Genomic DNA, 24,610 nt, shown 5'->3' with positions numbered 1-24,610 from the left:
GTGCAATGTGATATGACAACTGTATTGTATGTATTGCTGCAAATTTTATGAATAAAGTATATTTTTTGAAAAAAAACATGGTTTCGACTCCCAGGTAATACTACACTAAATACAGTAACACCTGCAATGGCTTCTCTTCCCGCTCCTACGTCGTTACCTCTAGAGTCCCCCAAGGATCTATCCTTGGTCACCTCCTATTTCTCATCTTCATGCTGCTCCTCGGCGACATTATCCGAAGACAAAATGTCAGGTTCCATATGTACGCTGATGACACCCAGCTCTACCTCACCACCACCTCCTCGACCCCTCCACGGTCTCTGATTTGTCACACTGCTTGTCCGACATCCAGTACTGCATGAGCAAATAATTCCTCCAACTAGATATTGGGAAGACCGAAGCCATTGTCTTTCCTCCCTTCCACAAACTCCATTCCCTAGCCACCGACTCTATCCCTCTCCCTGGCCACTGTCTGAGGCTGATCTCAGGGTCAGATTGCAACCTTGGCTTCCTATCTGACCCTGAGATGAGCTTCTGACCACATAGCCGCTCCATCACCAAGACCGCCTACTTCCACCTCCGTAACATCGCCCGTCTCTGCCTCTGCCTCAGCTCACCTGCTGCTGAAACCCTCATCCATGTTACCTCTAGACTTGATTATTCCAATGCTCTCCTGACCGGCCTTCCATATTCCGCCCTCCATAAACTTGAGCTCATCTAAAACTCTGTTTGCTAACACTCCTGTGAAGTGCCTTGGGACGTATCCTAACTCACACTAAGTCCCGTTCACCCATCACTCCTGTGACCTATGTTGGCTCCCGGTACAGGAACGCCTCGATTTTAAAATTCTCATCCTCCATGTCCTTACCCCACCCTATCTCTGTAACCTCCTCCAGCCCTACAACCCTCCGAGATCTCTGTGCTCCTCCAATTCTTGCGCATCCCCGATTTTAATCGCTCCACCATTGGCGGCCGTGCCTTCAGCTGCCTAGGCCCTAAGCTCTGGAATTCCCTCCCTAAACCTCTCCACCTCTCACTCCACCTTTAAGACACTCCCTAAAACCTACTTCTTTGACCAAGCATTTGGTCACCTGTTCTAATATCTCCTTATGTGGCTCGACGTCAAATTTTGTTTGATAACGCTCCTGTGAAGTGCCTTGGGACGTTTTACTCCATTAAAGATGTTATATAATTGCAAGTAGTTGTTGTTGTAACATGTGCTCAACTCCCAGGCAACGCTACACTAAATACAGTATCATGATGCGGAGCTATGAGAAACAATTCCCTGCCCTTCTTCAAATAGTGTCCATCTGAACAAGCAAACTGGACCTTAGTGTCTCATCCAAAGATTAGCAAACTTTGCGGAGTCAATCGGTAAACTATCACAGATGATTCAATTGAAATAAAATGTTAGCTTAACGATTGTGATGTATGTGTGGGAATGGGTCTTACTCTCTCTGTGTAACTGTCCATTTTGTAGTCAAATGTAGGAGCGAAATAACAGTCAGCGGTCACCAAACAAACAAAGCTCTTGACTCCTTCCCCTGCTGTCCACAGAATGTCAGACAGCGCTGCTGCCAATGCCTTTTCTTGTTCTTTTTGGCTCACTTCAAGCAGGCTGTAAGAGAATGCAGAAAATGTGAGGCACCAGTTGTAGAGTCGCTGTGCCTGTGACTAACTTTAGACCCAAATGGCAGGTGGCAACTGGGGGTTGACTACTAAAAGGAAGCTCTAACGCCTCAGATACAGGCAGGACCAATCATTATTTTGCATGAAGTTACTAACTTTGTGTCAAGACTTTACTTTCTTTCTCCCTGCATCCTCACTCTGTTGAAATCAAGATCCATCACACTGTCTCCTGCTCTAATTCTAACTAGGGTTGCCAACTCTGGTTGGACGTAGTCCTGGAGGTTCATCACATGACCTCCTACTTCCAACTGCCCCGCCCCATAAAACGGCCTTTAATCCCCCCATCTCCATATTTTTATAACTAATAAACAAAAAAGTGATCAAAGAAAATGAAAAATACAAACCATATTTTTTAATGCCGCTATGGTTTTCCTCCTGAGTTGCTCGCAACAGTGTCCAGGAGATTAATCTTTAATTCCTGGAGAATCCAGGATAGTCAATTGCATTCAATCCTGGAGGATTGGCAACCCTAATTCTAACATATATAAATGAGGGGCTTAATGCCTGTTCTAGGAATGCTCTCGCCCCAGGGAGAGCTGCTGCAAGCCCGCGATTGTCCATCCTCCCATTACCCTCCCCCTCCTCCCCGGGACTTACCCAAGGGCTTCTGCCCCAGGTGTGACGGAAGCATCTGAAAACTCGTTGAAACCAATCAATAAAATCTCACAATTATTTTCAAGAATAAGTCTGAATAAGTCAAGGTGAGAGTATTTGTTTACCATTTAAAGTTTTGGCTTTCCACTTCACTATTTTTGGTGAACAGTAAGTACTTGAGGACATGCGCTTGTACGACCATCTGAATAGTCCTTGTACCACCCTTCAAAAAGAATGAATATGAATAATTTTTAAAACATATACACAAATAGTATCAACACCATTTTCTATATTACAATCCTATTAAAAGATTTTTTATTATAATCCTATTAGTTTGCTCGGACACCCCTAGAATAGAGTATTTTAAAGGATAAATGGATGCGTATATCCAATAGGGAGATGGGATTCCATCTGCTTGTACATTCTCCGTGTGACTCTTAAAATGCATTAAATAAGCACCTTCGCCTTTTCAATCTTTGGCAGCACCTCTCAAACCCGCGACCTCCGCCACCTAGAAGGACAAGGGAACACCATCACCTCCAAGTCACACACCAGCCTGACTTGGACATATATCGCCGTTCCTTCATCATCGCTGGGTCAAAATCCTGGAACTCCCTACATAATAGCACTGGACTGTTGCAGTTCAAGAAGTCAGCTCACCACCGCCTTCTCAAGGGCAACTAGGGATTGGCAATAAATGCCTGCTTTACCAGCGACGCCCATATCCCAAGAATGAATATATTTTTTTAAAAAATCTTATTTCATCAGTTTGCCTTAATTTCAAAATTTAGTTTATTGAATCATTATTCACATTCTCTGGTAAGCTGCGTAGTTTGATCTCCAGCAGGTCCCCTACAATACTTGAGAGGGTGGGCCCTAAATCTAGGCTTTTAGCCAACCTGCATTTAAGCTTTCAGAACTTAAGTATAGAAGGCTGAGGGGTGATCTGATCGAAGTGATAAAAGGATTCGAGAGTGTAGACACAGAGAAACTATTTCCTTGGTTGGGGGAATCAAGAACGAGGGGGCATAATCTTAAAAGTAGAGCTAGGCCATTTAGGAGGGAAATCAGGAAGCAGTTCTTCACACAATGAGTTCAGAAATCTGGAATTCTCTCCCACAAAAGGGTGTGGATGCTGGGGGCCAATTGCAGCTTTCAAAAATGGGATAGATAGATTTTTGTTAGCTTAGGGTATCAAGGGATATGGGGCTAAGGCAGATAAATGGAGTTGAGGTACAGATCAGGCATGATCTAACAGAATGGTGGTGCAGGCTCAAAGGGCTGAATGGCCTACTCCTGTTCCTGTGACTTAAGTAAGTTGGGAATTACCCTTATGAGGACAGAGGGGTAGATTTTCAACTTGCTGCCTGGGTGTAAAAGTGGCATCGCGAATCAGACGCCCGTCCGCCCGATTGATGTCAATGGAAATTAAAATTTGGGTGGTTTCTATAATGGGTGGCTGATCCGCAATGCTAGATTAATGCCTTGCAGCGAGTTGAACAGTCCATATCAGGAAACTTCTGTGGATTTCTCAGTAGTATAATTTGGTGAATTTAAGCATGGTGATGGGTTTCTGCGCGTTTCAGATACCTGGACAACCAAAAAAAAAAGATGCTCTCCTAGCACTGATTTTGTACAGTCTTTCCTGGCACTGACCCTTTCTGCCTCCAGTGCATACGATAAGTCTGAATAAGGGTCTCGGAATTTGAAGTGGGATTTCTTCCATTCATAGTTGAAAACTTGAAATGTCGTTCCAAACAGAATCTTCCGTAATGCCTATATTAAAAAATATCAGAAGTCATTACATAGCGACTGTAAAGATACAAAAGGCGTCCATTTTAAACCTGTATAACTACATGCATCCGCCCAACCAGGTTCTAAGGAAAGTTTACTAAACCTTGTTTCCAATCCCAAAATTGTAGCTTGATTAAAAAAAGATTCTTTTTAACCACACTTATATTGTCCTGCCTTCGGAGACAGTTCTTTAATATAAACGAACAGGCATATATTCCTTTGGCAGCACAGAAACCTCGGGAGGTGGTTTCACTTCCTCCGCCCAGAGTTCTCAATCACTTGAACAAACCAGTAATCCAATTTCCACTTTGCTGGTCCAGATAGACCTTCTTATGACACAGGAAAGCAGGGTTGTGCATGCATATTACATAGAATTACACAGAATCTACAGCACAGAAACAGGTCTTCCGGCCCAACCAGTCCATGCCGGCTTTTATGCTACCTCCCACCCCTTTTCATGTAACCCTATCAGCATATCCTTCTATTCCTTTCTCCCTCATAAGCTTATCTAACTTCCCCTTAAATGCATCTATGCTATTTGCCTCAACTACTCCATGTGGTAAAGGGTTCTACATTCTCACCATTCTCTGGGTAAAGAAGTTTCTCCTGAATTCCCTATTGGATTTATTGGTAACTATATTTATGACCCCCTAGTTTTGATCTCCCCACAAGTGGAAACGTCTTCTCTATGTTTACCCTTTCAAACCCCTTCAGAATTTTAAAGACCCCTATTAGATCACCCCTCAGCCTTCTCTCTTCTAGCGAAAAGAGCCTCAGCCTGTTGAGCCTTTCCTGATAAGTATGTCCTCTCACTTCTGGTATCATCTTTGTGAATCTTTTTTGCACCTTCTCCAGTGCCACTATATCCTTTCCAAAATATGGCAACCAGAACTGTGCACAATACTCTAAGTGTGATCTAACCAAGGTTCGATACAAGTTTAACATAACTTCTCTGCATTTCAATTCTATCCCTCTAGAAATGGACCCCAGTGCTTCGACTGCTTTTTTTTAATGGCCTTGTTAACCTGCGTCACTGGTTTTTTTGCCCTTACCCTTGAAGCAGTTACACAACACAGATGGATTAATGATCAATCTGCAAGGGAGCATCAGTGACCAATTTTGTATCCTGTTGTCCCCGATTCTGAGGTCACTAAAGGTTATGCTCATCACAAAGCATAATAGTCAATCCAATGAGCGTGACACAGAGAAGCACTTAATTGGATAGCAAAGTCTTGCCGAACTTGTAGGTAAGTGCATGGGAATGGGAACCTGAAGTCATTGTAACATTTCTAATTGACTGTAGTGCACAACGGTGTAACACAATAGCTGCAATAGGTTCAAGATGAATGTACTGTACAAGGGTGATAGACATAATGACATTAACAGCACTGAGATATTATCTTGTGAGGTTTCCATTCTGTGCAGGCTCCCCAACACAAAAGGGCTCTTGAAATGATAATAAATATTCCTGTCTGCATTGAATGTGAGGGAGTGGAACAGACAGAGAGCTGAATAAAGCCTGAAACACCACTAATTTATTTCATGAGCTCCAGGTTCAACATAAAACTTAGGGGAACATCCATCAATATCATATTTGACAGGTGAATGATGTAATGATTGATCTGCACAAGCAGGATTCATTCTGGAAATGCAGACTTCTAATAATGAATTTTATTCATTTTGTGATACTCAAGGTGAGAAATGCCAATTTGGACAACAGAACATTTTTCCAGTGGGAGTCGGTGCTGATTTATGCCTAGCAAATTTTACTGAAGGTCTTTGAGGAAATGACATACCTTGTCAACAATGAAAATTCAATGGATGTCATATACTTGGATCTCAGCAAGGCTTTAGATATTGTGCCATACAAATGATTAGTCCGCAAGGTCAGAAGTTGTGGTGTAGGGGGCGACCGAAAATTGGCTAAACCAGAGAAAGCAAAAGGTGGTTGTGAATGAAAGTGTGCCAACATGGCAAAGGGCCATTAATGGATTCCAGGGATCAGTGCTGGGGCCACTGCTGTGGATACATGACTTGGAGCTGCAGTCAAAAAACAAAGCTATCAATGTTTGCACTCAACAACAAGGCCTGGAAATTTCCGTAGCTTTGGCCTAAGATTGGTGGAAACCCCGTAATAGTTTGATTACCCGCTCTCTCGAGGGTTTATGCTGATCTCCCGCTGAATGTACAGTGGGAGATTGGGGAGCCCCATGCAGAGATTCTTCGTCAAATTTTGTGGGGGAGGGGGGCTGTTTCCAACAATAGGGAAGAGACAAACCAAATATGAAAATGTACAGATTGGGAAGATGGGCTGGAGTTGCAATAAAAACGGCATTTATTGTGAACAAATTCAGTTATGAGACCAGTGAAGAGGAATAAACAGTGGGAATATATGCTGAACGGCTCTAGGCAACAAGACACTGCATAGGAGAGGGATCGGGGGGCATTGGTTGATATCTCACTGAAACCATCAGCACTGTGTGTGGCAATTCGTTATTTTTCAATCCCACAGTCCCACCTTCTCATCATACCGCTCAATACTTTCCTTTTCCAGAAACACACTTAATTTTCTCTCAAACCTATTTTATTGTCCACTTCCATGACCTCCTCTGGTAATTTATTCGACAAACCTATTACCCGAAAAACTTAGTCAATCACCATCGTAATCTTGAAACCTTCAAGTTAGTTAATTTCTCATCTTGGCCAGCTGAAGGATAGGTTGAAGACCTTGGGCTCGATTTTACCGTCGGGTTTCCTGTGGGTTTCCAGCGGGGGGGCCCCGAAAATCCCGATATCCAGTCACGTGACCGGATCGCGCCACGATCCCGCCCACTTCCGGGTTCCCCGATGACGTGCGGGGGTGCGTGCGTGGCCCCCGCTGGTGGGAATCCCGCAGGCAATTAAAGCCAGCGGGATGCCACTTGAGGTTATTTATTTCGCTTGTTCAGGTCATTAACTGACCTGATTAAGGGACTGTGTGTGATTTTGGGGAAACATGGGACTGTTTCACACACTGGGGGAAACAGTCCTAGTTGAACTGGACGTGTTGCAGCCGTCAGCCTGTGGCAGCTGCAAAGGTCCATATGACAGGTGGGGTGGGGGGGGGGGGGGGGGGGGAGACCCTCACCCATTGCAGGAGGCCGCTCTGTCACTTGGGACAAAGTGTGGCCTCCACCACCCCCCTCCGGACGGTCAAAGTCACCAACCTGCACACTCACCCCGGGGTCCGGAGACATGTGCCAACCTTGCGGACCCCCTCAGATGTACATATTGCGGATGGGGGCCGCCGTAGCTGCAGTCATGACCCCCTCGGAGGGTGAACAGCATCACCAGCCTCGCCATCCACGCCATCCACCTCTGACACGTGGAGCTCCACAACGCAGTGCTGTGACACATCCACCTGTACAGCAGGAGGGAGGGCTACCACAGAGAGAGACGCGTCGCAGAGGGCACTACCCTCGCCACAGGGTCCACAGACCGAGGCGCAGCTCCCCGGACCTCTCCGAGCAGCAGTGCACACGGAGGCGCAGATTCACTCGACATGTAGTCGTGGAGATCTGCAGGCTCTTTCATGCCGAGCTGCTCCTGGCTGGCCCCAGCACCATCTGCTTACCTGTCGCTGCCAAAGTCACCACTGCCCTCCACAACTTCTCCTCCGCATCCTTCTAGGGTGCAGCCGGGTACACCGCCGATGTCTCTCAGTCGTCTGCGCGGAAGAGCCCTGCAAATGCACCTGCACCTACTCTGCAGTAACACAATGGGTGGCCATGATGTGGAGATGCCGGTGATGGACTGGGGTTGACAATTGTAAACAATTTTACAACACCAAGTTATAGTCCAACAATTTTATTTTTAATCCCACAAGCTTTCGGGGGCTTCCCCCTTCCTCAGCACCACCTGAGGAAGGGGGAAGCCCCCGAAAGCTTGTGGGATTAAAAATAAAATTGTTGGACTATAACTTGGTGTTGTAAAATTGTTTAGAATGGGTGGCATCAGTGGTGGGTCCTCATGGTTATACCCAGGAGCGGGCATTATTGGACACAACAGACAGGATTCGCGGAGACATGGCAGTGGTGGTGCCAATATAATGTGTGATGTTTGTTGCTCTGAAATTCAATATAGGTAACACCCATGGCAAACCCTCAGACACCCTTGTGCATCCCCTTCATGCTCACGACACATTTGCCGTACGCTGCCTACTGCACATATGCGATGCATGCCCTGTGGCTGCAGCACAGGTGGTGGCAGGTTGAGTGAGGCTGGCTGTGAGAGAGATGCACGAGAGGGTGAGTATGGGATAGAGCCATGAGATTGTATGAGGATTTGGTTGCGTGTTAGTGGCGGGTGAGTACAGGCGAGGTGAGTAGGTGCAGGTAAGATGAGGATGGGGTTTGAGTGGGTATGAGGGGTGATGTGACAGAGTAGTGTTGGCGGTGCCGAAGGAGATGTGGGGTGGAGGCAGTGTTGTGGCAGACGGAGTGTAGGGGAAAGACTACGTGTTCTCACTGTGGCTGACCTACTGAGGTCATTGGAGCGCCTCCTGCACTGTATGCAGGTGGGCGATATGTTGGTGGTGCAGGTGACCCCCTCTGCCACCTCGAGCCAGGCCTTCTTGGTGGCAGAGGCAGGCCACTTCCTCCCGCCCGCCGGGTGGAAGATCTCTGTCCTCCCCCTCCTCCTCACCCCATCTGATGATACCTGGGGTGAGGCATCGTTAAACTGGGAGCAGCCTTCCCCCTGGGCTGCTCCATGCTGTAATTTGTTCCATTGGTTGCAGCATCTGTCAGTGGAGGACTGCCCCTTTAACTAGAGAGCCTCCAGCTGACAGATCGTACTGCGCATGCGCAGCCCGCCCGACGCGCAGACCAGCAGCGCGGACCCCGGAGGAGCAGGTAAGTGATTCCAATTAGTGCATTGCCTGCTACGATCGCGCGGGCAACCCACTAATTTCACCGGGCGCGGAGGCCACGCACCTGAAACCCAACCCGCCGGAAACCCGCAGGCCTGCTAAAATCAGGCCCCTTATCTCAGGCCTGTTGTGTCAGTGCCACTCTATAGGTGTCCACGAGGATGTGTGCAAGGACGGCATGGGACACTGCCAGTCTGGTTTTCTCTCCCTCCCTATGGGGAAGTGCTTGGGAGCTTTGCCCCAATAGCTGAGATAGGTCACTCATCTTATCATAATCTCTACCCACCCTTCCGCTTCAGTGGGACTAGGCCAATTTGCCTCCAGCCACTCCCAACAATCAGGGAGAAAACTTGAAGCATGTTGTCGTTCCAGCACCATCTCCACCACCACTCAGCCAAGATTGCCTCATCTTCTGATACATTTCATCACATCCAGTCCTGTTCCCCAACCGTCACTTCCGCTTTCCAGGAACACCATTAAATTACCATTGCTGTGTTTCCCAGTGGTGGAAAGGTGCTGGTAGCAGTAAGGCAGCACTTGTCATACCAATAAAAGGTGGGACTCATGGGGTTAAAGAGGCAGAATCATGGGGGGGTAGATTTTCAACTTGCCACCTGGGCATAATACTTGCAATCAATGGAAATGAAGATTAGGCAGTTTCTATAACAGACGGCCAATCCACAATGACGGTTTGTACGCCCCAGTAGCAAGTTGACTCCGTAAAGAGTCAAGAATGTTACAGAATAGAGGAGGCCATTTCGCCCATTGTGCTTTTGCCAGCTCTCTGAAAGACCTAACCACTTAGTCCCACTCTCCTGACCTCTCCCCATGGACTTTTAACTTTTTTCTTTTGCAAATATTTATACATATCCCTTTTAAAAACACTTACGGATTCTGCTTCCACCGCTGCTTCTGTTTGGGCACTGTCACATCCTAACAATCCTCAGTGTAAAAATAAAAATCTTCCAATTTCTCCCTTCATTCTTTTGGTGATGATCTTAAATTTACGCTATTCAGTTACAAACTCACTGACCACCAACATCACTAAAAAGCAGATTATCTGGCCATTATCACATTGCTGCTTGTGGGATCTTGCTGTGCGCGGATTGGCTGCCGCATTTCCTACATTACAACAGCGACTACACTTCAAAAGTACTCCATTGGCTGTAAATCGCTTTGGGCCATGAAAGGTGCTATATAAATGCAAGTCTTTCTTTTCGATAGAAAGTTTTCCTCGATTTAACTTTGAACACTTCGATCAGATCTCCTCTTTACCTTCTCTACTTTAGTGGAAAGAGTTCCAGTATCTCTAGTCTCTTCTTACAACTGAAGCCGTTCATCTCTGGTATCATCTTAAAGACATCTCTTCTGCACCTTCTGCATGGCTTTGAATCCTTCCTAAAGTAAGGCGTTCAAAACAATGCATTTTGCTGTTGTGGGCGGGGGGGGTCCTCTTTAGTAATATAGGAACATTAAGAACAGGAGTGGGCCAATCAGCCCCTCGGGCCTGCTCTGCCATCCAATTAAACCAGGGCTGATCTGCACCTCAACTCCAATTTCTCGTCTTTGCTCCATATCCCTTGATACCCTTTGTGGAAAACCATAAAGACCACATTAATGTAGAAATACGTGAACAGTTACTTGACCATAAAAAAAAGCATGATGGGTATTTGACCAATGTTAACTCCTTGACTCCCATACATAGGGTAGTTACAATTTCACACACAAACACAGAAAGACACAATTGTCCTTGGTACATTGATAATTAAGTTGGCTGTCCAGGTGCTTGGTACTGTCTGGCCTCCCCCCCTCCCTCCGTGCAGATAATGGTATTGCTGGCTTATAATATAATGAGAATACAGTTTCTTGAGAGGCCATGTGGCCTTGATTCTGACTTCAGCCCTACTGATTAGCCAGCTTCGGAATTTTAGGGAGGCAGTGTTCTCAGGCCTACGAGGCCTACGTGCCAAAACAGGAATGAGCTATGGATGTCCAGAGGAGGCAGGCTCACTACTTGATTGACTAACCACTTGAACTAATAAAGAATGTACATGTACGCCCATATTCTATGATAGACAGACATTACTAACTAAACTGTATAAATGTGAACTGTTTAGTTTGTTCAGGGAAGAGGTTGTTCTGACCATTGTTTAGAACAGGTCTTCCTTGAGCTCAAGTTTCTTTTAATTAAAATTCTTACTTGTCTGAAAATAAGTGTTTGGAGTTAATGCATTGTATATAATAGGTAATTAAGCCTTTGACACCTTACCCAACAAAAATCTATCGCTCTCAGTCTAGAAAGCTCCAATTGATCCAGCATGCATAGCCTTTTGCGGGAGAGAGTTATAAATTTCTATTGCCCTTTGTGTGAAAAAGTGATTCCTGATTTCACTCCTGAATGACCTAGCTCTAATTTTATTATGTCCCGTTGTTCTTGATTTCCCCCACCAGAGGAAATAGTTTCTCTGTATCTACCATATCAAATCCTTTTAACATTTTAAACACCTTGATCAGATCACCTATCTATCTACTATATTTAAGAGAATACAAGCCAAGTTTATGCAACCTGTCCTCATATTTTAATCATCTGAGCCCCGGTATCATTCTGGTGAATCTGCGCTGCACCCGCTCCAAGGCCAATATATCCTTCCTGAGATGCGGTGTCCAAAACTGAATGCAGTATTCCAGATGGGGTCTGACCAAGGCTCTGTACAATTGAAGCATCACTTTCTCCCCTTTGTATTCCACCAGTCACTCTTTGAGTGAATGTTGGAGCTGCATGGGCAGCAGGAAAATATGCAAGTCAAAATGTTCCCTTTCATGAAGGTCTACCCCAACATTGTGCTTCTGGTGCCCAGTTTGCCACTGCTGTTCCCAAGACCACTGCAGTATAATAAATACCGCCAGTATTTTAAGAAAAAAATAGTCTCAAAACTCCTCAGCAACTTGGCAAGAATTGTGAATGATTCCTGAAACATCTGCAAACACCCAGCAACTACAGGACATAAAACATTTGTGTTCAGACTCAACTCTTTTTTTCCCCCAAGCTCATAAACCTGTCCTAGAAATTGTGCTGCTCTATCTAAACATTAATCTTCCTCGTTTACACAAGTTTCAGATGACACTATGCTGCTGGTAGGAACACAGATGTTGACAGCATTGTACCAAACATAACCACATCTATAGGTTTTGAGTTTCGGGTGAATACCATGGAGAGCTTTGTGATTCGATAATTAGGCAATTCACTTTTTTTTAAGCCTGGAGGCTGACTCCAATCAAAATGTATCAGCTTCACCCATCTACCTGCATTCAATATCAACAACGTACATTTTTATAGCACATTTAACATAGTAAAACGTTCCAAGGCGCTTTACAGGAACGTTATCAAACAAAATTTGACACCGAGCTGCATAAGGAAATATTAGGACAGGTGACCAAAAGCCTGGTCAAAGAGGTGGATTTTAAGGAGTGTCTTTAAGGAGGAGAGAGAGAGGTAGAGAGATGGAGAGGTTTAGGGAGGGAATTCCAGAGCTTAGGGCCTAGGCAGCTGAAGGAACGGCCGCCAATGGTGGAGCGATGAAACAATGTTTTAAAGCAACAATGCCAATTTATCTGCACCCATATTTCAGTGTAATGCAAAAGTTTTAGTTGATCAGTTACAGTTGATCAGAATCAGTCTGCAAATGTCTGTGTAAAAGTTGGAGTACAGAAGAGAATGGTCACATAGTTTCTTGTTTAAGCCAAGTATGATGACCCATTGTTGTGGGGAAGCATGGCGTCTTCTTTATTTTGTATTATTGCTGAAGATACATCGCACTGTTTGACTTAAGTAAGTGCAATCATAATTGTTGTTCTGCATGTTTACCTTACGAAATAAAGCAGCTTTGTGCTTGCTCAGTCCATCTTCGGACTCATTGAGGCAGTCTACATGTGAAAGATATGAATATCCGATTCAGGTCAAAGGGGGCCCTATTCTACTTGTATAGAACCTTGGTTAGACCACACTTGGAGTAATGTGCACAGTTCTGGTCTCCAAATTATAGAAAGGATGTAGAGGCATTGGAGAGGGTGCAAAAAAGATGCACAAGGATGATACCTGAACTGAGCTGATTTCCTTATCAGGAAAGGCTGAACAGGCTGGGGCTCTTTTCTCCAGAAAAGAGAAGTCTGAGGGGTGACCTGATAGAGGTCTTTAAGATAATGATAGGGTTTGATGGGGTAGACGTAGAGAAAATGTTTCCACTTGTGGGGAAATCCAAAACTAGAGGTCACAACTATAAAATAGTCACTAATAAATCCAATAGGGAATTCAGGAGAAACTTCTTTACCCAGAGACTGGTAAGAATGTGGAATGCACTACCACAAGGAGTAGGTGAGGCAAATAACATCAATGCATTTAAGGGGAAGCTAGATAAGCACATGAGGGAGAAAGGAACAGAAGGGTATGCTGATAGGGGTAGATGAAGAGGGAGGAGGCTCGTGTGGAGCATAAACACCGGCATAGATCAGTTGGGCCGAATGGCCTGTTTCTGTGCTGTAGTTTCGATGTAACTATTATTACATCCAAGGGTTACACTATCATACAAGTAGATGCAGAGCAGTGTGGGTCAACTCCTACGACAGTAAGATAGAAATCGATTATGAGGAACAGTCATTTTATGTTCAGCTTCAACTCACGAGCTTTGCCCGAATCAGTTTCAAACCATCGCTAGGTTTCCTTTGTGAATTGGAATAGTTGTCATGTTGCGTGTTGCTAATTCTAGAGAGATTTTCAGCATTCCAAGCAGTGCGTGGGCCTGGAGTGAACAAGTGTAACTGTAGCGAACGGCTGCAAGACACCTCATTCCAGGTCACTTAGGCGAGATTTTAACCACCACCACCCCGTGCCCGACAGTAACAGGGAAAGCAAGGGGTTAAAAATGCGGCAGTGTGCGACTCATTGGGTCCAGGCTTACCTCGTGCCACGCGCCATTTTAGGAGGTGTGTCTTGGCCAGCCGGTGAGGGCCTCATTGAGATTCAAAAGTCTTCTGATGACATCATTCAGACCCTGACGCTATTTTAACTTGATGCCATGGGGTCGGTGCCTATTGTTGGCGTTGCCAGGGAAACCTAGCACCAAGGAGCAGTAGGTTCAGAAGAGAGCCAAGAAGCTAAGTGTAAAAAATGTTTCCAGTTTCCTTTTGGGCCAGGAAAAGCAAGAAAGTTCCTCCAGGCCCCACAAGGATACCTGGGGCCTCCCCTGTCCTGGGCTTTTCCCCTCCCTCACCGGTCGTCTCCAGAACTCCCCACCCCCAGACTTATCTTTGCTAGGGACCGTTACTGCAGATCCCTAGCGGTGGCCTCCTGCTGTGCTCGTCCATTCTCGCCATGTCATTGACATTGGGTTCAGGCGGGAATCAGGCCTGACTTATTTAATTGAGGCCTGGGCGTTGAATGGCCTTGTGTATTCATGCAAGTTAAAAAAAAGGGGGTCTGAAATGACTGGCAATTAAGTAGCTGATGAGCTAACTTTGATGCTGTTTCCTCATAGTCTATAAATAATAAGCAATTTGTTAGCTTGTTTCAGTAATTAATAAATGATACCTCACCTTCACACCTATTGTGTTGGGGATACCTAACACCTCACACCTATTGTGTTGGGGATACCCAACACCTCACACCTGCTGTGCTGTGGAATCTCTGCTTGTCTAGCATGCCTTCCCTCCCTGGCTGTGAACAGCATGAGATAAATCACACGGACACAGGCAGTCAAGGAGAGGTTTTGAAAAGAGAATGTTGTGAGAGAATCAGGCTGCAAACGTCTGTGTACAGAAGAGAATGGTCACATAGTTTCTTGTTTAAGCCAAGTATGATGACCCATTGTTGTGGGGAAGCATGGCGTCTTCTTTATTTTGTATTATTGCTGAAGATACGTCACACTGTTTGACTTAAGTAAGTGCAATCATAATTGTTGTTCTGCATGTTTACCTTACGAAATAAAGCAGCTAATTGATTCATATCAGGATTTGTCGCATCATGTGCTTGCTCAGTCCATCTTCGGACTCATTGAGGCAGTCTACATGTGAAAGATATGAATATCCGATTCAGGTCAAAGGGGGCCCTATTCTACTTGTATAGAACCTTGGTTAGACCACACTTGGAGTAATGTGCATACTTCTGGTCTCCAAATTATAGAAAGGATGTAGAGGCATTGGAGAGGGTGCAAAAAAGATGCACAAGGATGATACCTGAACTGAGCTGATATCCTTATCAGGAAAGGCTGAACAGGCTGGGGCTCTTTTCTCTAGAAAAGAGAAGTCTGAGGGGTGACCTGATAGAGGTCTTTAAAATAATGATAGGGTTTGATGGGATGGACGTAGAGAAAATGTTTCCACTTGTGGGGGAATCTAAAACTAGAGGTCATAAATATAAAATAGTCACTAATAAATCCAATAGGGAATTCAGGAAAAACTTCTTTACCCAAAGACTGGTAAGAATGTGGAATGCACTACCACAAGGAGTAGGTGAGGCAAATAACATCAATGCATTTAAGGGGAAGCTAGATAAGCACATGAGGGAGAAAGGAACAGAAGGGTATGCTGATAGGGTTAGGTGAAGAGGGAGGAGGCTCGTGTGGAGCATAAACACCGGCATAGATCAGTTGGACCGAATGGCCTGTTTCTGTGCTGTAGTTTCGATGTAACTATTATTACATCCAAGGGTTACACTATCATACAAGTAGATGCAGAGCAGTGTGGGTCAACTCCTACGACAGTAAGATGCTCAGACCGCTTACAGGGGCAAATGACGCCACTCAACCCAGAAAGGTATCTGCGGCAAACCTCAATTTGTAACAATCATCTATAAAAATGCATTTCTGCTGAAACAGCGGAATTTTAAAATGTTTCCCCTCTTGTATCAAAGGCGCTGAATTTTGCTGGGAGACAGCACTGCATCCACTGGCTGCTCTCCAGTACCTCAGTCAAGTGATTGCTCTTCACATATGATTCAGGACAGTGAGCTATTTGACTGTGGGGTGGGGGGAGATCATCATAGCCGAGCCTGGTCCCGTCTGCGTCCAATGTCAGCAACGGGGTTCCCAGATTATTTTTCCCCTGCCTGTTCTATGCGGCTCAGTTCCATACAGGGCTGTGCACCTGCTCACTGATCCGTCAGGGAAGAGCATCCAACTGTCTTAACGTTTTCATTGTTTGTAAACAGTCATTAAAATGACATTTATACTACTTACACAGGCTTTTCTCAGAAGGACCCGAGTCTTTACCTGAATCGGAATAAGTATTTCGGTTTTGACATACTGTAACCTATGCAAGTACTCTTAAAGAGAAACATGAATGCAATGAACTTCTCATTTCTCTTTTGTCCGGTACCACATATTGTAGGCTGTGCATCACTAAGTGACACTTGATCGGAACAGAGATTACGTTCCGTCACTTCTTTGTTAAAACGCTATACAGTTTCAGCCCCAACAGAGGAAAAACGCAGGGAAGGGATAGGCTTACCACTGCCGTCTCCAGTGTGATGGGCATCCCGCCTAGGCTTGAAGACACAACGAGTGCTTTTGGGATGGAGTAGGGAACACTGAATGGGGAGAAGTGACCACGAGACTTGACACTGGTAGACGTAGGTGCCCCTGCTCCATCTTCACCGTCATCCTCCACTTTCCGGCTGTCCTGGTACTTCTGTGTAAAAGCAGAATAAAGCAGATCTTATGTAGGTATCTTGTCAAAGTCTTATTTGATAATAGTTGGTTTTACAGAACACAATCTAATGTAGGATCCAACAGGGATTAGCACAAGAAGAAAAACTGTTGTATTCTTACTAAAAGAGTTATACTTACACCCTGGCTCTTTTTAACTTCCTCCTGTAATATCTCAATGTAATTCTGTGTTGAACCATCTGCTCTTTTTTTGGCTTGCAACACATCATCACACAATTCCATGGTCTATGGAAAAGGGTGAAAGAGAATTGCAGCCGGGGATTGAAGGGCTTTAGCCTGACAGGTGAAACCTAGAAGGGTGCTTTATTGTTCTTCTCTTCCCTCCCACCCTGCACCATGTGAGAGCTGAAACAACAACAACAACAACAACAACAACTCTCCAGCCAAAAGCTGCGGGTAATTAAAGAATCATTCATCACCTCTGCTTGTGGAAAACATTAGGTCTGAATTCCTGAGGAGGGTTCATAGCAAACAAAAAGAAAAATGCCAGATGCCACGAGCCGTTTGTGATCCAAAATGCTTTTACTTCACGCAGCTTTTTGAAAATCTGTAAGAAATTTTTATCACAGATACTAAATACAGTTGCACAAATGATAGGGGAGTCACTTGTGAAATTTAAAGGGACAGTCTTGCCATCTCTAATTTAAAAAAAAATGAAACTGTTAAAATTAATTATCATCGTTTTTTTTCTCTCCCACTCCAGAGACTTGAGCACAAAATCTAGGCTGACACTCCAGTGCAGTACCGAAGGAGTTCTGCACTGTCGAAGGTGCCGTCTTTCAGATGCAACGTTAAACCGAGGCTCCGTCTGCCCTCTCGGGTGGAGTAAAAGATCCCACGGCACGATTTTGAAGAAGAGCAGGGGAGTTCTCTCCTGTGTCCTCGCCAATATTTATCCCTCAACCAACATCACCAAAACAGATAATCTGGTCATGATCTCATTGCTATTTGTGGGATCTTGCTGTGCGCAAATTGGCTGCGGCGTTTCCTACATTACAACGGTGACTACACTTCAGAAGTACTTTATTGGCTGAAAAGCGCTTTGGAACATCCTGAGGTTGTGAAAGGCATTGCATAAATCCAAGTCTTTCTTTCTTTACCTTTGCCTTAGATTATACACCAGACCTGTGACATACACATATTCCCAGGCCTTTACCGACGCTGTACTTGAGCCAGGAACTCAGAGTTGTGAGGGAGCTGTCCGTAGTGATCCACCGCCATCCTATGGGAACTGCTTGGATTCTACTTGGACCCCTCCCCTCATCAGAACGTCGTAACTGGAATCAGGAACCCGCCTTGTGTAGAAATCACGGGTGTTAATCTGTGTGCTAGCACAATGTCAGATCTCTCACATTCCACACCACTGAACTGCCCTTTACAGTAACATTTAAAATCCTTCTCATTGGTTCTATCATTTGCTGCAGATTTTATTCACAAATACATTGGGTTCTGCTTTAAAACACAGCAGTTACACAAAGCTATATAATTAATTTTTTTTAAATGATCATTTCCTTTTTCTCCCTTTTCTCACCTATTTTCCTAGAGGGGCTTACTCTTTACTTGAGTACGATTCTACAGGTGCTGGGTGTCCTAGAGGTCATACTTCAAGTCTGAGCTAATAAAGTGAATGTTAGCAAACTATTTGACTGCAGTGGGCATCACAGTCAAGTTTGATTCTGTCCTAATACAAGATCCATGTACATGCACTTCCAGCAATGGCTGCCGTGTAGCGATAAGGAGCAAGAACTCCAGCTGATTTTTGTTTCCTTAACCTAGGGCTACTGCGGGGGAAATGTAGCACACCTCAGCCGGGTTCAGCGAATTCAGTATAGACTGGGATCACACCTGGGGCCCTCTGACTCAGATATTCACCATACGAACTACCTGAGCCTTAAGGGGATCCTCTAACTGTCACTTCTGTTGATTCTTTAAAAAAATACTTTTGTATTTTAGGTGGACAATGGTAAATATGCCGTAGGTTCGAGAGACCTTTCATCAAACGACTGTCATTGTGGAGAGGCACTGAGCTTAGGCCAGGCGTTCTCCACAATGGGAGGTGGAAGGGTCAGTAACCCTGGGCTGGTGCCCTGCACTCCTAAAGTGCCGTCATAATGCATTTTTGCATTGCTATTTGCTAACTGACGGAAAACATGCTGCGTTTGGAAATACTAATCTTTGTTGTTTCAGGGCAGTGAAAACCTATTTCTTTTTTAGGAAAGAAAGACTTGCATTTATATAGCACCTTTCACGACCTCAGAAAGTTGTGCACTTCCATTTTCAGTGCACTACCGCCTAGTTCCCGCCCGAAATCTCCCCCCGCCCCCGCTCCCGTCAGTGTGCTGTTTGAAAAGGTGAAGGGAACTTAGGCCAACATTCCTCGCAGCCAACACCACCAAACAAGGGATCGGCCGTGAATTTCCTGGAATGGCGCAACAGGCAAGTCACGCCACAAATCATGTTGGTTTGCGCACCGATCTTCTCCACGTGAACTTAGGCCATATGTCGTGGGAAGCTAATTTGCATACACTGCAATGAACATAGTGGCGATCCACGGACCTCAGACCAATGGCGAGACCCTAGAACCGCTGCTACTCTGTAATAATAATAATAAGAAGAAGAATGGTGAATGGGGGAATGCGCAGTGGCATATCCATTACAGCTACTTCTGAACACGCTGAGAGGGGTAGGGGTCCTGGAAATCTCAGCTTCACACAACTCACAGGACTCTGAATCAGGAAAACTGAAGATTTCAGTAAGAGACAAGCAACAAAAATAACCCGGAAAATAATCAATTCCAAACTGCAGCGATAAAGCTGCTAAGCTTGAATAGTCCTCCCAGGTTGAGAGCCATAAATTAGGCCACTAGCAGATGACCTCAGGCCCACCTGCACCTAGATTTCTCGGCGTAACTTGATGCCACGAGAAAACCAGTGTTCATGACAGTCCAGGAAATTTGCGCTCGCAGCTGTTTTGAATGGGGGCGGGGCTATGCTAATGAGCTTTGGAGGGTTTTGGCAGAGATCTGGGCAAAGCAGTGCGAAAGCGCCAAGGAATTACAGAGTAGCATCAAAACTGGCATAACTCACTTACGCCATATTTTCCTCAAGACATCTGCGCTGCAGAAATGCTTTAAGATGTAGATATGCCATTGTTATGGTGCAAGTTCCCAGGAAATTCCTGGCCATTGTTTGATCATTCCTCCCACTGCTGTTGTGGGATCTTGCTGTACACAAATTGGCTGCCCTGTTAGCCTACATAACAACAGTCACTGCACTTCAAAGTGGTTCAGGCTGAACAAGCATTGCGAAATGAATCTGTGTTCGGGAACTGTGTGGTTTTAACTAATTAAATTCCAGCATTAACCTGCACACGTTTGCGATTCCCTATGCCTAAGCTCTCTAGACTTAAGCAAACAGGATGTGTTTTTATGGGAAGAGAGTGTGTACTATATATCTGGCAAACAAAAATTCTACCTATGTGGATTTCTCAGTTTGTTTTGCAGATTTTTAAACATGGCGAGCGGTTTCTATACATGTTAGACACTGGTGCTTGTCTTATTATATCTATGTATCATTTTACTTGTAAATAAATACAGATTAGTAGTTTAGCCTGCATGGTGGACACCCTACATATTCTTCAGTAAGCAATTTACCATGAATTATTGGACCTGGATAAAAGCGTAGTCTGCTAACAAGCCACTATGCCCAATCTCCATTTCTGTTAATCATAGTTTACTCCAAACTATTCTAATTACCTCTCAAATTAGTGTAAATAAGCTCCAGCCCAGTTACCTACTAACTTTTTGTAGAGGGCTACAATTCCCAGTGAGCGAGCCTTTGGTTTAGTGGTAGCCTCTGAGTCAGAGGGTGAAGGGTTCGAGCCCTGCTCCGTACAGCACCGGCGAGTGGAGACTAGAATATGGTCTCTCAATACTGGGTTGACATCCAGTGGGGCGCTCGCATCCGGATGGAGTGTCTGCTGGCTCAGCAGTGGTATTCCTGCCTCCGAGTCAGAAGGGTTTGGTTCGGGCCCCACTCCAGACAACCCCAGCAAACAGAAACCGGAGCGCCAGCTCTGAATACTGGGTTGATGCCCAGCAGGGACACTTGTGTCTGATGGATGCGAGTGTTCCCCCCACCCCCACATTGTAAAGGGGTAAGTGAGGCTCTTTAGCCTTGATTTCAACCCATCTGAAGATAAAAACAGTGAGGCAGGCAACAGGAAACCCCCTCAGAAATTCTAAATTAGTAAGTGGCTCAGAAATCTCAAAATCTGAGACTTGAGTTAGGACCTGCCTTAGGGCAGAACACAATGGATGGATGGACTCTTCACAGAGCTGCAACATGTTGCACTGCATATCAATGATGTGGAGATGCCGGTGATGGACTGGGGTTGACAATTGTAAACAATTTTACAACACCAAGTTATAGTCCAGCAATTTTATTTTAAATTCACAAGCTTTCGGAGACTTCCTCCTTCCTGAGGAGGAAGTCTCCGAAAGCTTGTGAATTTAAAATAAAATTGCTGGACTATAACTTGGTGTTGTAAAATTGTTTGCATATCAATGGAACATGAGTCTGCACTTGTGATTGCTCAGGTAGAGAGCTCATTGTTTCAAACACACCATTCTGGGCGGTTACCAAGTGAAGACTTCTGCACAGCAAGAGAAGGGACAAAATAAAAACTATAAGGCCAATAGTTCTATGTTAATATGCACTTGCTTAATTGCGTCCAACTAATGTTCCTTTACCTCCTTTTGTTTTAGTGCAAGAAACAGGGTGGAAACAGCAGCAGTCAATATCCCAGAGCTGGGCAGGCCTTGAACGGGAACCCAGAGGCACATGAAGCAGCAAGCCCACCAAAGACCACAAGCAAAGCCAAAGCGAGGCACAAATGCACCTCGGAGCATCACTACTCCAGCCCTTGCCCAGGGGAATGAGAACTAGATATTCTACCCCACTCCTGCAGGGTGACCTGGGGTTTCTTATTGATCTGAACAACAAGGATTGAGAAATTAGATTTTGCCCTGCTGTGGTTTAGGAGGATAATTGTACATTAGATGCAGAGCAAAAGGCAAGCGTCAGAATGTGTATATAAAAAAATATATTTTCCATCAGAACGAAAATATTCACAGCGATAAAATGACCGATGGCTTTAAGGTGGATGTGATACGATGCTCAGAAAGTTCAGTCTGCTTAAATCACTTACCTTCACAGCAGTGTCCTTGAACTGTAATCTGCAAATCAAAAACAGAGCAAATATTACAATTTGGAATCAAAAGCTGGAGCTTTCTTTCAGTGATTTCCCCCATACGAAGTGCTCCCCGTCTCTCGGTATCGGGTTGGCTGCAGGAAGCAGAGAGCAGAACCAAAGACAGGCCTCAGAAGAAGAAAATGTTTTTTAAAAGTATGCAAAATCATCGAGTGAGTCAACAGATGCCTGTCTCACACATTCCACCTGGCAGATGGATCAGAACTCCCCGCTCTTCTGCAAATAGTGCCATGGGATCTTTTACATCCACCCACGGCCTTGGTTTAATGTCTCATCTGACAATCATCGCTCATATCAATGCCACACTTCCTCAGTGTTGCACTTAAATATCAGCCTTCTAAATCAGCACAATAATGCTACCAAATGAGCCAAGCTTCTGTTACCTTGTGATCGTGTGAATATTGCAGAAACTGTCCATCATCATAATGACAGTATATCAGTTGTGTTAATGCAAATTACCACAATAACAACTTGCATTTATGTAGCGGCTTTAATGTAGTGACATGTCCCAAGGTGCTTCACAAGAGTGTAATCAGACAAAAACTGACACCGAGCTAAAGAAGGAGACATTAGGACGGGTGACCAAAAGCTTGGTCAAAGATATAGGTTTTTAGGAGGTTCTTAAAGGAGGAGAGAGAGGTGGAGAGGCGAAGAGGTTTAGGGAGAGAATTCCAGAGCTTAGGGCCTAGGCAGCTGAAGGCACGGCCGCCAAAGGTGGGGTGAAGGAAGTGGGGGATAGCGTGCTCTCCCTGACTTAAACAAAGGCAATCATTTCAAATTGGAGGAGTTTCGCAATCCCAATGTAACAGCGGGGGAGGAGTTTTCTCCAGGCTCCCCCGAGTCAGGCGTCTATGAGGAATATCTCGCTGGATGCTGCATTTGGTGTTTCAAAACAACACAAAGGGAAAGTTCAGAGGAACAATGACCATAATATTGATAAAGACAAAATGAGTTGTAATGGAGGCTGGAGTTGAGAGAAGGGTCACTTCTTGTATCCTATCCAGGAGTTCAAGATCAGTGCTGGAAAAACCTCCCAGATATAGGAGCAGTAATCAAGCCTCGGACAGACAGGCTTCAAAGAGCATTAAGAGTTATTAAATGTGGATATTTATCATATTTCATTATTGCCTATGACATATCTTCAATTCACTGAGATGGATGGTATTTTCCTCAGACAGCACTAATAACCTAATTTCAACAATGAAACTTGCTGCAGCATCTTTTCACACAGTAAACATTGCAAGGCAATTCACAGAGGAGAAACGCACACCACACAGCAGTGGAAGAGTTAGAGGGGATGACCGGAAAGGTGGTCGAAAAGATAGATCTTGAGGAGGCTTTTAATGGTGGGAGAGAAGTAGAGAAGCAGAGAGTTTTAGGAAGGGAGTTCCAGAGAGTAGGGCTGAGACAGCTGAAGGCTCTGCCACTGATCGTGGAATGGGCGGAGGGGGAGGGGAGATGAGGGCACGCACAGGAAGCGCGAGTCGGGGGACAGAGGTAAGCTGGGGCAAGGCAATTGAGGGACTTGTAAATAAGGATGAATATGTTGAATTCATTGTGTTGGTGGAAAGGAAACCAATGGAAACTGGCAAGGACAGAAAAATGGTATTTAGCACAGGACAGGATATGAGCAATGAAGTTTTGGACAAATTGAAATTTATAAAGGGTAGAACTTTGGAAGCCAGAGACGAGGGATTTGATGAAGACCAAGGCTGGAACTAACAAAAGTGTGGGTAAGAGATCCACTGGTGGGGAGGGGAGGTTGTGGTGAGGTAAGGAGAGAGGCAGGTAATGTTATGGTGGTGCAGGTAAATGGTCTTGGCAATGGATTGGATATGGGGTTGGGGTTCAGAGGTGCACCAAAGTTGTGCGCTGTTGGTTCAGCTTGAGTGAACAACCAATGGAGGAGGAAGGAATCGTGGGCCAGGGTAAGGAGGTTTTGGCAAGAGCCGAATAAAATGGGTTTGGTCTTCAAAATGTTCAATTGGAGGAAGTTTTTGCTCATCCAACACAGGATGTTCTGACAACACAGAGGTGGTTATGGAGTTCAAGGTGTTGGCAGAGAGGTAGAGTTGGGTGTTATTCTCATACATTAACCCCCTATCTAAGGGCAATTGTTACTGAGCGGCAACATACAAATGAAGAGAAGACAAGGGCCTTGGGGTACTTCAGAGGTGACAGAGCTTTCCCAGAAACTGGAGATAAACAGTTGTGAAAGAGAAAAGAAAAAGTTGCTTTACCCTTGTTGGCTGAAGATATCTCTCCATTTGCCCAGGTCACTGATCTTGCTGGTGATCTCATCTAAATCTCGTTCACTGAAGTGGTCATGATTGCCCAGTTCCTTGTCCATCTGTGAATTACACATACTGAGTCAGTACTGCTCTCAATAAAAAAGATCCAGGTTCTTGCAGCTCCCAAGAATTGTTCTGATGCCAGTCTGCCTGACCGTTCATTTAACATGACATTATCAGTGATCGGCTGAAGTGTAAACCTCAAACTGACATCAAGATGGGCCTTGGAGTTCAGTCACTCTATCATATTACTCTAAATAATTCACTACACGTCAGAAAATTACTCCTCTCTCCTGCCATCACTAAATGAATAGTAAAGGGAAAGGCACAGATTTTTCATTCACAAA

General features: G+C 44.9%; 1 protein-coding gene across 1 annotated transcript in view; it reads right to left on the bottom strand.

Annotated features, from left to right (window-relative positions):
* mindy4b (MINDY family member 4B) overlaps window positions 1–24,322 on the bottom strand; it is a 48,630-nt gene extending 24,308 nt beyond the window's left edge. The window contains exons 1-6 of the mRNA XM_067994605.1: window positions 24,213–24,322; window positions 21,910–21,937; window positions 16,484–16,663; window positions 3,937–4,056; window positions 2,406–2,503; window positions 1,450–1,615 (exon numbers count right to left, since the gene is read on the bottom strand). Coding sequence (XP_067850706.1) covers window positions 1,450–1,615; window positions 2,406–2,503; window positions 3,937–4,056; window positions 16,484–16,663; window positions 21,910–21,937; window positions 24,213–24,322 — 702 coding nt within the window. The remainder of the gene's footprint in view (window positions 1–1,449; window positions 1,616–2,405; window positions 2,504–3,936; window positions 4,057–16,483; window positions 16,664–21,909; window positions 21,938–24,212) is intronic.
* Window positions 24,323–24,610: the final 288 nt, after the last annotated feature.

This window comes from Heptranchias perlo, chromosome 13 (genome assembly GCF_035084215.1).
Source record: "Heptranchias perlo isolate sHepPer1 chromosome 13, sHepPer1.hap1, whole genome shotgun sequence".
NCBI lineage: Eukaryota > Metazoa > Chordata > Chondrichthyes > Hexanchiformes > Hexanchidae > Heptranchias > Heptranchias perlo.
Note: the sequence above shows the minus strand (reverse complement) of the source record. Positions and strands in the feature narration are given on the sequence as shown.